The sequence below is a fragment of the Cariama cristata genome, unplaced genomic scaffold (assembly GCF_000690535.1).
Source record: "Cariama cristata isolate BGI_N322 unplaced genomic scaffold, ASM69053v1 scaffold6978, whole genome shotgun sequence".
NCBI lineage: Eukaryota > Metazoa > Chordata > Aves > Cariamiformes > Cariamidae > Cariama > Cariama cristata.
The window spans coordinates 77,560-91,525 of NW_009631581.1; the positions used below are offsets into that span (position 1 = coordinate 77,560).

Here is a 13,966-nt window from a genome sequence, read left to right on the forward strand (position 1 = left end):
TGGTGATCTCAGGGCAAAAGGAGTGAAAGCTTCACTCAACTGACAAGTGTTACTCTTGGTTTTGTTACCCTTTATCTCCTTCTCCTAGAGCCTTCTAGGACAGATGTCTTCCCCTCTCCCCATGTCTATCTAATATAGTTCAGCACTGAATGAATGGTATTTTATCCAAAAATGGTAATAATTTGGGTTACAAATGGACAGCAGTTTTTTGCAGCTGTTCTAGTTTTTCCATTACTACCTTAACATTATTTTCCCTTAGTTATATAAAAATGATCATATGCTCTTGGGGACTAAAGAAGAGTTTTTATTAAAGTTAAAGGTAGAAGTTCATTGAACCAGTTCAGCTTATTTTATTTGCCCAGAAATCTTCTGTTGTTTGATGGTGTCCAGGTAGAATAGGCATTTTCCTCATTCATGCTTAGAATCTCTTGAAGGTCTGGGTTACATTTTGCTAGGTATTGGACATGATGGAAAATAGAAATAACACCACTATATTCTCTAAAAAATGTAATTTCTATATTGGCAACAGTAAAGCTGGAAGAAAGAATTCTGCATCGTCACTGTGACCCATACTGAAAATATTCTTTCTCAAAGAGGTTTAATAACAGAGATACATAGAAAGACTACAAATCAGATCTCAGAAAAACCTCTGGAACTGAAGCTGGGAATTTGTATTATTTCTAAATCTGAGGGATGTAGACTAGGGGATTAGAGGGAAGATGTTGGGACACTGGAGTTCAGCAGATTACTTTCTTACAACTATAGTAGTATCATTAGGGGAGATTTCTAGTCAGGACTTGAATCCTAGCTTTTTATGCCACAGTGTGACAATACGGAGTTTCAGGATACAACAAAACACTGGAAGAGGCAACAGCCATTGACTTATAATGGTCAAAGACCTAGAGTTCTTAACCTAGTTCTTGCCTAGAGTTCTTAACAACAGCCTCAACATTTATGCTTAGATGTGCTTAGCTTCAGAAGTTGACCTCAAAAGCTGTTAATGCAGGTAAAAAGAAAACTTTGAGTGCTGTGTAAATGAATGAAAAGAGCATTTCAAATTAAGCAAGTATATCTTATGGTTGAAGATTTCTCGGTGTTGTATTATTTAAGTTAATCAGTCAAAGACAGTCAGCCTAGTTAAGGTACAAAACCAAACCTGCATTAAAGTGGTAAACTTGCTTCAGCAGAAGCCTCTTCCACAACAAATATCCATCTCCAATATCAGCAGAGAGAACATGGCAGTTCAGGATGCTTTCTGCTAGGTGAAAGGGAAAGCTGAGGACAAGATTATATACTGGTAATAAGCACTCATTTGCAGGCTTGACATTTGAGGACTTGGATGGGTTTTGGTTGGGTTTTTTTCATTTTTTCTTTTCCTTTTTTTTCTTTGTTGTTGTTCATAAGTTATGTCATTAGGGTGCCAAAGAGTAACCCTAGGGAAACACCCTTGATAGAACCTCTGTTTCATAAGAGCAATGAAATCCATTCCTGACGTGTCAAAGGCATCCAACAGTATAGTGCTGTCTTCTGTGGTATATTTGTTTCTTCTTCACTACAGAGAGTGAAGCTTCTACAATGAGGCTGCATCTGGTAAGCAGTCTGTGAAGAGGGAAATCTCCAGGCATTGCTGAGAAGTCTCCGTGCTGCATAATCACTACCATGATACTTGCTTTGTACTCAAAATAATATGTGGGTTTGGAAGCAGCCAAAAATTGCCATCATGGACACACATGTTGAGATAAATAAGGCCCTGTTTCACAAGCTAAAATTTTTTTAAAATCTATTTCCCTCAAAAAAATCACAGCATATCATAACCTGTCTCTGTCAGAGCATCTGAATTACAGTACAGGCATACAAACCTTTGCTGTATTTATGCAGCGGCGTTATCTGCTCTTGAGCTCCAGAAAGTGCCTTGCATCTTTCATATTCTTTATCCAATACACAAACACTTCTGTCTCTTCAAATGCAAGCACCATGCAAATATTGTACCAGCATTTGGGTCCACAGCCTTGGCATACCTCATGGCACTGTGTAAATATAGAAAATAGCCAGGACTGAAGTCCTGAGCAGAAATGCTTCCTATCCCTCCTGAAAATGTCAGTCCATACAAGAAATAAACAGGTACATTTAATGGACAGTGAACTGAAGAGATTTAATCCACTATGAGAGGTATGGTTTAAACATAAACAGAGTATATCTAAAAACTGATGTGGAACTTGTAGACTGCCTGACACATGTCCTTCCTCACCCCTTGAATCAAATAAATCTTAATTTGATTTTCTATAGATTAACATTGCAGAATTGCTAAAGCAGCTCATGAAACCGTAGGAAAGATGAAACCGAGTAGCTGGAGTACAGCAGTGCAATCACATTCCAGTAGCCTGCCTCTCTTCCCATACTTTGGAAAGGTTACAGCTGTCCCCATACCCAGCTTCTGCCCCCAAAGAAATAACTGCATGCAATATCCAAGGTACAGCTTTACTCTAGCGACATTTTACCAGCTGATAAGTGGTCAAATGAAGTCGCTTGATACTGCACTTTTATTAGACTTGTTCCAGTTAATCATCACTGTAAATCTAATAAACTTTTCTTCATGAAGACCTAGGGTACATGACCACAGTACTGCACTTGAGTCAAAAAAATCAGAAGCACAGGAATCATACTTCAGCAGACTGAGAGCTTTGTGAAGCTCAAAATCCCCAAGTTGGCCATCTTTCCTCTACTTGAGCACCGCAGTCCGTTTCCTCTCAGTGACCTTTCTACAATGGAAATCCCCTGGATTCTCACTAGTAGAAAGACACACAAAATTGGTTCCCATCCACACAGACTTTAATCTTTCCAACACATGCATAAAACTTATTTATGCCCCAATAGCCTATTCTGATTTTAAAGGGACAATTTTCTGAAAAAGCAACTCATGGGCTTATAACACATAGGAGCAATTAGCAAGCATTTCCTTGGCTGATCAGAGCAACACCTTTAAAAGAAATTCTGTCACTGCAATATTGTCACTGTTTCTTTCTGATTCCACAGAGAAGTCAGGCTGGGAAAGTGAGGAGACTGTTGAAAAAGCACTTTATCAATAAACTTAGGAAAATGAGGATGAACAATTTAATCACCATGTGCAGTGCATCATACTTTTCTTTCATAAATATGTGTACTCAGATATTGCTGTTTGTCAGCTCAACATCAGCTGCTTGTAAGTACATCATTTATCTCATTGAGTGGCTTAGTGGCAAGGTGTTTCACAAAAGGAAGGTATGTGCAGTTGCACAGTGTTTCGAAGCATCAGCCTGGCCCGCTTTTCTAGATAGTAACAGCCTGCCATATACATGTATATACATACAGACATAAGCAATTGCTACCAGTTCACAACTAGGGCTGCTAACACAGACAGCTGCAATAGGGTTTGGGAGGTCATAACACACCAAGGATCCCAACGAGAACCCACGCACAGAAAGAAACCCTTTGCAGAACTCTTCTGCAAGCAGAGCCTTATTTTTCATAGGCACCATTAACAAAGCCGGGGGCCAGATGCTTGCTTCTTTAAGAACAAAAGCTCTCGAGGCAGCTGAAGATGCAAGCAAGGCAAGCACTCAGGGTCAAGGAGCATGCACATCCTTACTGACGTGTGAAGGCTATGCGAAATGAAAGGCTTGGTAGATGCTTTCTCCAAAACAGCTTCCTTTTGCAAAACATTCCAAAAGGCAAACTCTTTCCTCTACAGAAAGCACCACTGAACTCAATGTAGACATAGGATATCCATCAAAAAGCCTTTCACAATACTAGGATACAATTCCCTCTATGAAAGAGTGGAGTTCCTCTTATGGGGGAATGTTTGCTCTGTATTTCTGTTGTATATTACACTCAAAGCTCTACACTAGCTCTCATCCCTCAGGTACTCCCATCAAATCAAAGGTGAGATAAAATGGTGCCTACACATCTTACCCCTTCTAGTGCGTCAGAGATGGGAGAAATGGACAGTGTCGGGGCCCAGGACCCTTTTGTCTTTCCTAATTCAAGCCCTTGAGTCATGTGAAAATTATCTGTCTGACACAGTTTTTCCATCCAGAGATGGCATATCTAAGTTGCACTGGTATTTTATGGCAGTTTAATTACATGCTTGAAAAGTTTGCCATGAAAGAATATCAACATTTTCAGTTAACTACTTCAGGCCACATAAAATACCATATAGCAGCAAATCTGCGCTGTGTTAACTCTCATCGGGTGGGAGACACAGGCACGACATACACAGGGAGCAGGCAGACAGGAGACTCAGAAGTAGCTGAAAGAGCAGCAAATGATCTATGAGACAGATCTTGCCCTGTTTGTGACTTCCTCATGACTCCTCTTCCTGATACGCCTCCACTTGCTCTTCACAGGGCAAAATCTCCTATCATTTTTCTTATCTGCTGATAAGATGATGCACACCTCATCTCCCTGCAGCCTAAATAATATTTCCTAGTAACCTAATGCAGTTGAAAAAAAATCAGCAGTTATTACTTCATCTCAGGGATGAACTCTAGAAAAACATGCAAGAAGATCAGGGCAAGAGTTGACATTGATATTCTGAAAGAGACTGTGATAATACTATTGGGATGTCATTTGCATTTACTTTTTCTTCTGGGATTCAGAAGGGTATTCCTCAGTTAGAAGGTAAGACATGCCATCCAAAATGATGAATTCCCACTCTAAATTTTAAAAAATGACCCAAAATCATTTGATCTATGATGGGTTGAAAGCACTTCAGAAAGTGCTCTGCAAATTTCTATCCACAAACAAAAAAAGAGGAGAGACAGAAAATAGCCAAATACAGTATATATCAAAGAAGAGATGTAAACACAGACATCTGTATTTAGAGATATCAGGCCTTGTGCCTACTGCAGGCTGTCGATCTACCAACGTTAACATCAACTGTCTTGGTTATGAGACTATTTCTAGCTGAGGGGTTAAACCTGGACCAGAGCTCTACCGCTTACATTGCTCATGAGATGTGACTCGGGAAGCACCAGGGGAGAACAGAGCCACTTCCAGCAGCTGATGGAAGATGGTAGCTCTGGAGTCTACATAGCAATGTACCTCCACAGACAGCAATAGGAGCTTCTTCATTTCTAGTTTTCTTTTTAAGCCTTTAGAAAAGTTACAGTTTTGCTCCCCTCAGCTCAACCTGGGATGCCTGTGGGCAAGAGCATAGTACCAGAATCTGCATTGGAATAGATTTATTATTTAAAGATGAGAAAAAATGGAAAGTAAGATAATCAGGAAGTTCAAAATCTCCCTGTTGGCAGCCAAAATACCAGTGCAAGAGATCCTCAGTGAAACAAATGAAACAGAAAAAGTCTAATCAAGTGTTGCAACTACCAAGATTTTTATATTTGTTGCAAGGAGTCATAGGAAAACTAAAGAGAGATATGTGCACATCTTCAGCTATGCCTTCCACACACTTCTGATAGCAGTTGCAAGACACCTCTCTCTGCAATTCCCTGGCTGAAAGAAATTGTCATTGCAGGAGGGTTCCAGGACTCGAAGTGCCTGAAAATCAGAGTGGATTATTGTGGGGTCTCAGTCACATCATGGATTACCAGGGAGTCCCACTTTGCATTTCAAAAGGTATGTTTGCTCAGACACTGTGCCATAAACCTACCCTTGGTAAATGTAGTTCTTTACCTGGCTTTCCTCATGGTTTTTTCCATTTTCTAGCTTTGCAATGGGCTTAGGTTTTCTCAGCTTTAAGTTGCCCATTTCAGACTTTAGAGCATAGTCAGTTACAGCCTGCTGCTTGTGGTGCTGAGTATCTTGCAAAGGCAGCTGCCTTTCCTCTAAGACAGCAGCGTTGCCCGGATAATTTTCTTTGTTATCATCATCTCTGTAAGAAAATAAAATTGAAACGCATCAGGCAGGACTTCAGACATCTGTCAAAACATTATGAAGGAAGAACAGCAACAAGTTCTTAGCTATTCATGGCATTTTAATTTTACCAAGTTGAGTAGTCTACACATCAAACATTGCATACATTAGTAACATGAATCTGAGAGGCTACTGTTCATTGTCAAATCACAAGCTAAACTACTGTTAGTATTACTACATGTTCAACCATGGAGTCACTTAAATAAGACTACTTTTAGAAGCACTTTTTGGCTTCAGGCATATAGTTCATATTCCCCAAATAAAATCTGTCTTTTTCATGCAGAAAACCATTCCCCACTCAATGATTCACACTAGGTTATAATCTCACAAAAATGTCGTTACATACAATAATTCCTCCCTATAGTCACCCTCCCCTTCTGACAGTTTCCGGTTTTGAGGGCTTTTGGATGAAGTGAGGGAGGTAGGCCTACAAAGTAGGGTTTGAACAGCCAGAGATGTGTTTGGGTGAAAGGGACAAGCATCATGTGCTCCCAGTTTGGAGAAAAGGTCCTCCTGTATAACAGCGCATCTGGTGGTTTAAACAGACACTGTTGCTCCTGAGTGCTCAGGTAACCACTGAATCTGGGACAGATATTTTTAAATCTCCACTAGCCTACAGAATGCAACTTTTCCTAAGAAGACCTTGCTAGTCTTACTCACACTCAGTCAATCCAACCTTAGACTGATCTAAGGCCTTCCACTGGAAGCGTCTCCCTAACACCATTAAGAAAGCTACTGCAATGCAGAATGCGAGGCTGCCTGCTTAGTTGGCAGGATGAGCAGATCAGCATTACTGCCTCGAAATCCTTAGTTTGCAGGTGGAATTTCAGATGTTAGCTTCAGCTGGTAAAATTCTAACCGTTAGCTGAGAGATGACCTCTCCTGCTGCAAAATTTCCACAACCGAGAGAGTCAAGGACTATTGTATCAACCCCCCTGAGATTTCTTTAGAAAGCATAACTTGCTAATTCAACATTTTCCCCTAAGGATTCCGAGCTGCCAAACTCTCTCTCCATCTGCGGCCCATCAGCATCCAGATGGATGCTCGCAGGGTGTCTATGGAGTTAAACGCCATTGCTGCCCATGCCTTCTGCAAGTGTGCTCTAAGGCAGTTGTTATAGTTACAAGGTAGGGTGCTTTATATCCTATGGGCATTTCAACAATGTGCAGAAGTGTTGCTAATTTTAAGGTATCATCTGATTTAAAAATCTTTCTGAAAGGTTAAGTTGCATCCTCAAGCAATCAACGTATAGTAACATAGCCATGAGAGACACATGCCTCAAGAATACTTCCGTTAAACTGCAATTTGAAGGATCTTTTTTTTCCACAGAGACACTCATCAATGAGTATATCCTTGCACAGTTGCAAAACTCCACTTACTATTACTTTGTACCAGCTGCTGTACAGTAAAATTCAATGTACTAGCATCATAGCTGCATCTGAAAGTAATATGATGTGAAGTTAAGAATGCAGACCATAATATATTTACTCATATAATAACAACAGTAATTAATCTTAATATTGTTTACACAAAAGTATACAAACAAAAATAGCATTTTGCAGAAATATTAAAAGCCTTAGCAGGTAACACCCCAGAAATTCTTCATTCCCTTGAGAATAAGGGTTTCTTTCTAATGGTTCGACAGAAGCACTCTGACAGCTTTCTCTGTTGCAAATGGATTTCAGACAAAATTTGCAGTAGAATACCTGGGGCTGGAACTGCCTGCTTGATCTTCATATAGAGAGTCTGGATCCCCGTCACACCTTGAAAACGGATACAAAATAATTGCTGATTTTCTACCAGCTGCAGAAATTTAGCTTTTAAGAACACAACAGTGCAGCTCAAAGTATAAACACATTTCTCCTTCTCACACCTTCTTTGAGGTCATTTAATGCCATAGCTGTTCCATGATAGTCTAAATCTCAGAGGCAGAGGAGGATTTGAGAAGTTAACTGTACACCATTTGGTATACCATTTTCAGCCAGATGGAAATAATGATGACAAAGAATTCAGATGTTACCATAAAAATTACAGGGAAATTACAAGAAATTCTGTATTTTAATTGCTGATAGTATATTTCACATTTAAAAAAAAAAAAATTAGAAACACTTACTTAGGGTATTTTTCTCCTAGACTCACAAAAATATTAACCATAGTAGAACAGTCATTCTTTGTGCAGCAGGAAAAAGAATCCCCAAGTAAATTATAAAGTGATCATTAATCATAAAAAGTGAACTAGCAGAATTTTTTAAGATGCCTGAAAAATCATAATCAATTACATCCCCTTAAGTTACAAAGAACAGAATTGTCATAAGGCTGCCTAATCAAAAGAGAAATCTGGATAAATATGCTAACCACTCAGTGTTGAATACTACATCGTGCAGCATGGCTGAACTTTATGGAATGATATAACTGCAAAACCTATAAGCAGTCTTTCTTCAAACAAACATACATATATATTCATACATCCGTAACAAATATGCATGCACCCTTTCTAGGTATTATTTCTGGGGAAAGGTCAGGGCCCTCTCCTCACCCTGTATTCATACTCACAGGGCACAGACACCTAGCAGGCCTGGATCCCTTGAAGTTTGCTGGCAGAGGAATCTCTTCATTGTGGGGGAAGCAGCCTGTACTTCTGCTGACTTGTTAAATTTTCAGAAGAGCTGCCCCGCTTAAGACAGAGCACATTAAATGATAATTCGTAGCTCTGCGTTGCAATTTGATGGCAAGGTTTTTAATATATTCCTCTTTCCCACCATTCTTCTGCTAGTATCTTTATCAAAAGCCAGACTGCAGCAGAAAATATTTAAAGGGACACTCAAGTGTTTACACTTCATGAATCCATCAGCATATGGATGAAAGCATTTGCTGCTTGCAACTGCAACATAGAATTACAGTTGCAGATCCTCCCTAATCACACAATATTGCTGCAATGAGTGCAGTTCTCCCCACAAGGCAAAGTGGGATGACAGATGGAAGACAGGAGTTGATGTACAACATGGATAAATTCACTGTAGAAATCTAGTTGCTTTTGCCTCTGGATGCCAGTCACACTTTCCCCTCTGGTCTATCACTAATTACCTTATGGGTGTCTGACACCAGCAAGGTGTGAGGATAGGACACGGTCGGGGTATGAAGAAGGAAGCCCAGTACAAAAGGAACCAGGAACCTGGATGGAAAACATGATGGAAAAATACAGAGGGAGAAAAACATAGCAAGGAAATAGATTGTGAGGAGAGAGTGCCAAGGTCAGAGTAGGATGGACAGAGCTCCCAGCACAGACACGAGAGTAGGGTAAGATGCACCAGGCGTGCTGTGCACCATGGGCCAAGCCACAGTCAACAAAAGCCAGGGACTCCCTAAAGGGACAAACTCTCCCTCCTGCGTGTGCCACAAGAAAAGCTTCACTCACCAGTTTCATTCACCCCTCCCTCTCACCAGTCACCATACTTGGCAACCTTCAGTCCTGAAAGACCATTTTGGCAACTGGGAACACTCTCTGGAGGGACAATGAATGACTGAGCACAGGTCCATCAGCCAAGTCTATGTGTGCATACTTGTGTTGCACACATACTTCTTAACTTGGGGAAGTGCTCTGCCGGTGCTTTCCCTAAGCTGGCTGTAATAAGGTGATCTTGAGAAGCAGAGATCCTGACTTAGCATCCAGCAACTGATAAAAGTCATAGACAGAACTTGTAAACAATGTAAGTGAGCATGGTAAAATGTATTTGAATAACCAGAGAGCAGTAGATAGAAAGATAAGCAATAATGAATCAGAGAAGATTGTGTCCATTGTGTAATAAAAAGATTGTGAGGAAGTTCAGAAGCAACACACTGAAATTCTTAATAGAAATTTTTCTCTTCATAAGAATAAATATTAACCAAGAAAGCTCACTCATAAGACAGTGCTTAAGGCTAAGACCATAGCAGGACCTTTAAAACGGTGTATTCATGATATAATGCAAATATCCACCATTAAGGCAGAGTGTTTTTATCTTGGTTTTTTTAAGAAATGCAGCTTGTGTGTGTTCATGCCACCTGTCTGCACATATCAACACAGATATGCACACACTCCTCTCCTCTCACCAGTAACTTGTAAATCTTATTGTCCAACTTTAGCTATATTTAGCAGATAGAGGGATATTCAAGAGTTTGATAAGTTTAGTGATAGCTTGTGGCCACATAGTAGAAAGAGTTCCCACTAACCCAAAAACTGCAGCAGTATCTCACTCATTCCTAAAACATCAGAGAATATGCCAGAACAGCTTTAAATCATAAATCCATAGGGGTTGAAGCTTCCATTGGGAAGGAAGTATGTCTCTTGACAAAACCAGTGATGTGAATCTTTTCCCTTCAGTGCCCAATCTAACTACTGACTGATGGATGTCTCTTAACAGTTAGTACATCCATTACTGATCTTATGGAATGAACCAGAGTCAGGTCAGAGATGGGATCCCAGTCTAGATGGACTGCTGCTCTGACTCTTTATAGTACTGCCTCTTTATGTTTCTTCCAAGGATCTCTGGTTTAACGGGATTAGCTTTTTTAACGTTCTTCCATTTTCACCTTTCCGTAGGAGCCATTTCAGTACAACTTGAAGACTGCTCCCTTTTGCTGACTTGACCTTTAAGATGTTCACATGGACAACTTCTAAACCAGGCTGCACGCATGGCTTGCTGGAAGCTTGGCAGCCTCAGGCACTTGCCTTGTCTGGAGAAATGTTTCTGAAAGTATCGTATCACTGACTTTATATCGTTCAGGAAGCCCTGATTTTGCCTTTGCCACACATAAAGGCAGAAATTGTCAAATGAGGATGTTTAAAGTTGCATGGCAAGCTCTGTCTTTATTCTGCTAAATACAAGTAACCTATTTTCAGATATGGCCAGCACAAACAACTAGTGCTGAAATCAGTAAGAATTGTGTATCCTCAGCAGCTCTCAGAAACAGGCTTTAGGGGGAGGCTCTAAACAGGATTTAGGGAAATGAACTCTGGAAACAAAGTTTGTTCATTTGGACAATGCCTTTCAGATTTCATTGTTCATTTGCTTTGTTTTCTAAGAGCATGTTTCTGCTTCTATGTTTGGAAAGACAAGATTAAAAATTAAAGCCCCTGAAACAGAACCAACAACAGCTTAAATGAGGGAGATTTGCCCTTCAGGCAATGTCCATGCCCCTTCAGGCCCAGTCCCTGCTCTGCCATGCTGCTGCCTCTCAGCTCTTGGCGCAGCACAGCACCGTCTGCACCCCTCTCCCTTTCCCCAGGGCAGTGCTGGCACTACGCAGGCAGCATTTATGCCACCCTGGTCCTTGTCTTCATGCTCACATGAAGCACCACAGAGAAAGGCCATCACCTTCAGATCCCAGGAACCTTACGGGTGAGGCAGGAACAGGGGCCACTCCAGAGGAATCTCTATGGGTAACAACAGATGTACTTAGGGACAAAGAAAAGGGAAGGAGAAAAAAAGTATGAAAAATGTACTATCTGTAATTGGGTTTTTCTTCTGTGAAGTGGGAGCATTCCAGAATTTTACAGACCACAATTCATCACTTAACTAATAGGGATGCAGGAAAACAATAAAAAATGACTTAATGATTTATTAGCTTCTGTTAAATCTTTCCATATCTGCCACAACCACACAAAAAGCATGACTAGGTTAAAATATTAAATAAAGCAAGGCAAAGCAAACAAATAAAGCAAAGCAATGTAAGAGGAGGAAATTATTTCAATCCCTATGAAATGTTACTTTTCCTGTAGTGATTTTGACAACATGTAGGTATGGCTCAGATGGTTACAACTTGGCCTGCTTTCAGAATGTATCCTGTCCTCACAACACTTAGGCAAACAGCTCACTGTCCAGCTAGGGTTTTTTAAATTGTGAGCATTTTAGCAGTGTAAAACTCACCTAATACACAAACAAATCTATAAATCATTTCCTTCCTGAGAAACTGCTTGGCCCATTACTGCTGAAGAATCTTCCCTAAAGGCTTTTGAAGCAATCAAAGGCATGCAAAGTAACAATGCAGAGAGCACCAAATTTGAAGGGGCTTAGACTGAAATAAAACAAAGACCATTTCATTTGTAATAGTTCCTAAAGCCTTTGCCTTTCTAACTTTCTAATGTTCTCCCTTGTCCTGTTCTGTTGTCTCTGTAAAACAGCAGCAAAAAAAAATCAACATATATATCCTTATGATCATGATATATATAAAAGGCCTTCTAATGAGTTTATGGAATTAATTACAAAGAAATGGCGTATTTGGTACTTGGCCTGTCTAAATAATGTGTAGTTATTTTTTTCAAAATATTTGCAAAGAATGTTTTTTTCTAATAATGCTTGCAAGAAGTACAGACCATGTGTTTTTAGAAAACTGACATACTTGTGTTTGTCAAGATCATCAGTACCAGAAATGAGCAATATTTTCACAGATGATTTATCCTACACTGAAAATCAGGCATTTAAACATGTGTGATGTGCATCAAACATATATTCTCCCAGAAAGGTATTTCACTGCTAAATGGTCACAGAACATGTAAAGGCAGCTGTTTCATGCAATCCTTCTCATACAGTCAATAATATAATTAGATTACAGAAAACAGAATCAAAATATATGACAGATAGCTTGGGACTTGTCACATACTACTTACAGTTATTCTCTACAGTACCTAAACTCATCATTCTTATTTAAAAATAAGGATATCTTTAAAGTGTTCACTTACTCTGCTAAAGCTGTCGTGTTGAAGGAATTATCCTGAATGCTGAAACAGAAACAAGAAAACATCAGATAAGTCAGCAAGGCAGGCAGGCTCCCTGTATCCTTCTCAGTTGTAGGAACACATGCACAAACATGGCATTGCAAGGCAAGTCTCTGTGCGTTAGCTCTACATGCACGGCTGTACCTTCCGCTGCTCTGCACATGCTCGTAATCAAGAAACCATAGGGATTAGTCCTACAACACTCACAAAGCCCATCCAGCAGCGCTTTGAGTTAATACAGCGATGTAGGTAGCCTGTGAGGCTCAGAAAGGGATCATATTCTTTTACAACTGTAACAGTGCTGCTAATAAAGGCTTAGGTTTACAAACAAGTATTTGGCATTCCGTCCTTTAAATGTTTGCTCTGTGTAATTGGCTCGTCAAACACGGTTATTTTTATTACCTAAATAGGGTTGCTCCGCTAAGATCTCTGGAGCATTTTTCTTCTTGTTTAGTGGTCTCTTACACACGCAGCTTATGGCCAAACCCCAGGGGAATCTACGAAAAAATAATCTGGCAGAAAGGACAGTTCAAGTAGCAAAAGGTTATTAAGCTAACAGTAAGCAATAGATGAAACCATTCCTGTGAAAGGAATAGGCTGCTGTGCTCCTGCAACAAAACCTGTCAGACCTGATGTAATATGTTCTGTAGGGGTCAACTCAGGATACCATAAACTGCTGGTTTTGAGGCAGCAGTGGAATTCCCCCTCGAACAACACCTCTCAAATCCAGTACATACACTGTTGGATCATCTTGAAATCTTATAGCAGCAATAAAAAAAAAAAAACAACCCTCACTGCTGCATACCAGAGCTGGGATATTTTTTTGTTTGGGTGGAGGAGGAGAAGTCAATGCAGACAACGGCGTCTTATGAGCACTCCTGTTTGTGACAATGGCACCTCGCAGCCGAGAGCAGCAAGCGGAGCAGGGATGCAGAGGGTGCGGCATCCTCCTGGCTGCAGCAGCTTGTGCCGCTGTGTGGGGTTGACATATTTCCCAGGCGGCAGCAGCAGCAGCAGCCAGGAGCCACAGCCGTGACAAATTCCCTTCTTTCACCAACAGCACTAACAATGTGTCTTATCTTCACCTCTTCCCAGCTTTCCTATGTGCTTGCATACACTATTTTGCTCTTTTATTTCTATATGTATATTTGTATACATATATGTCGATTTATATACGGCACAAATTATCTGGGCATCAGAATATCACAGCCAGTCTATAGGGACTTCTGCCCTACAGAGTAGCAGGTTTTGTAAGAGAAGGGTGAACAGAAAAGCTAAATTCAATGGTTAGCATTTAAATCTTGC

At 40.3% G+C, this 13,966-nt stretch overlaps 1 protein-coding gene across 1 annotated transcript in view; it reads right to left on the minus strand.

Annotated features, from left to right (window-relative positions):
- FAM13C (family with sequence similarity 13, member C) overlaps positions 1-12,687 on the minus strand; it is a 55,241-nt gene extending 42,554 nt beyond the window's left edge. Inside the window, exons 1-3 of the mRNA XM_009706008.1 lie at positions 12,626-12,687; positions 7,614-7,670; positions 5,668-5,866 (exon numbers count right to left, since the gene is read on the minus strand). Of these exons, the coding sequence (XP_009704310.1) occupies positions 5,668-5,866; positions 7,614-7,670; positions 12,626-12,687 (318 nt within the window). The remainder of the gene's footprint in view (positions 1-5,667; positions 5,867-7,613; positions 7,671-12,625) is intronic.
- Between the last annotated feature and the right edge of the window lie 1,279 nt (positions 12,688-13,966).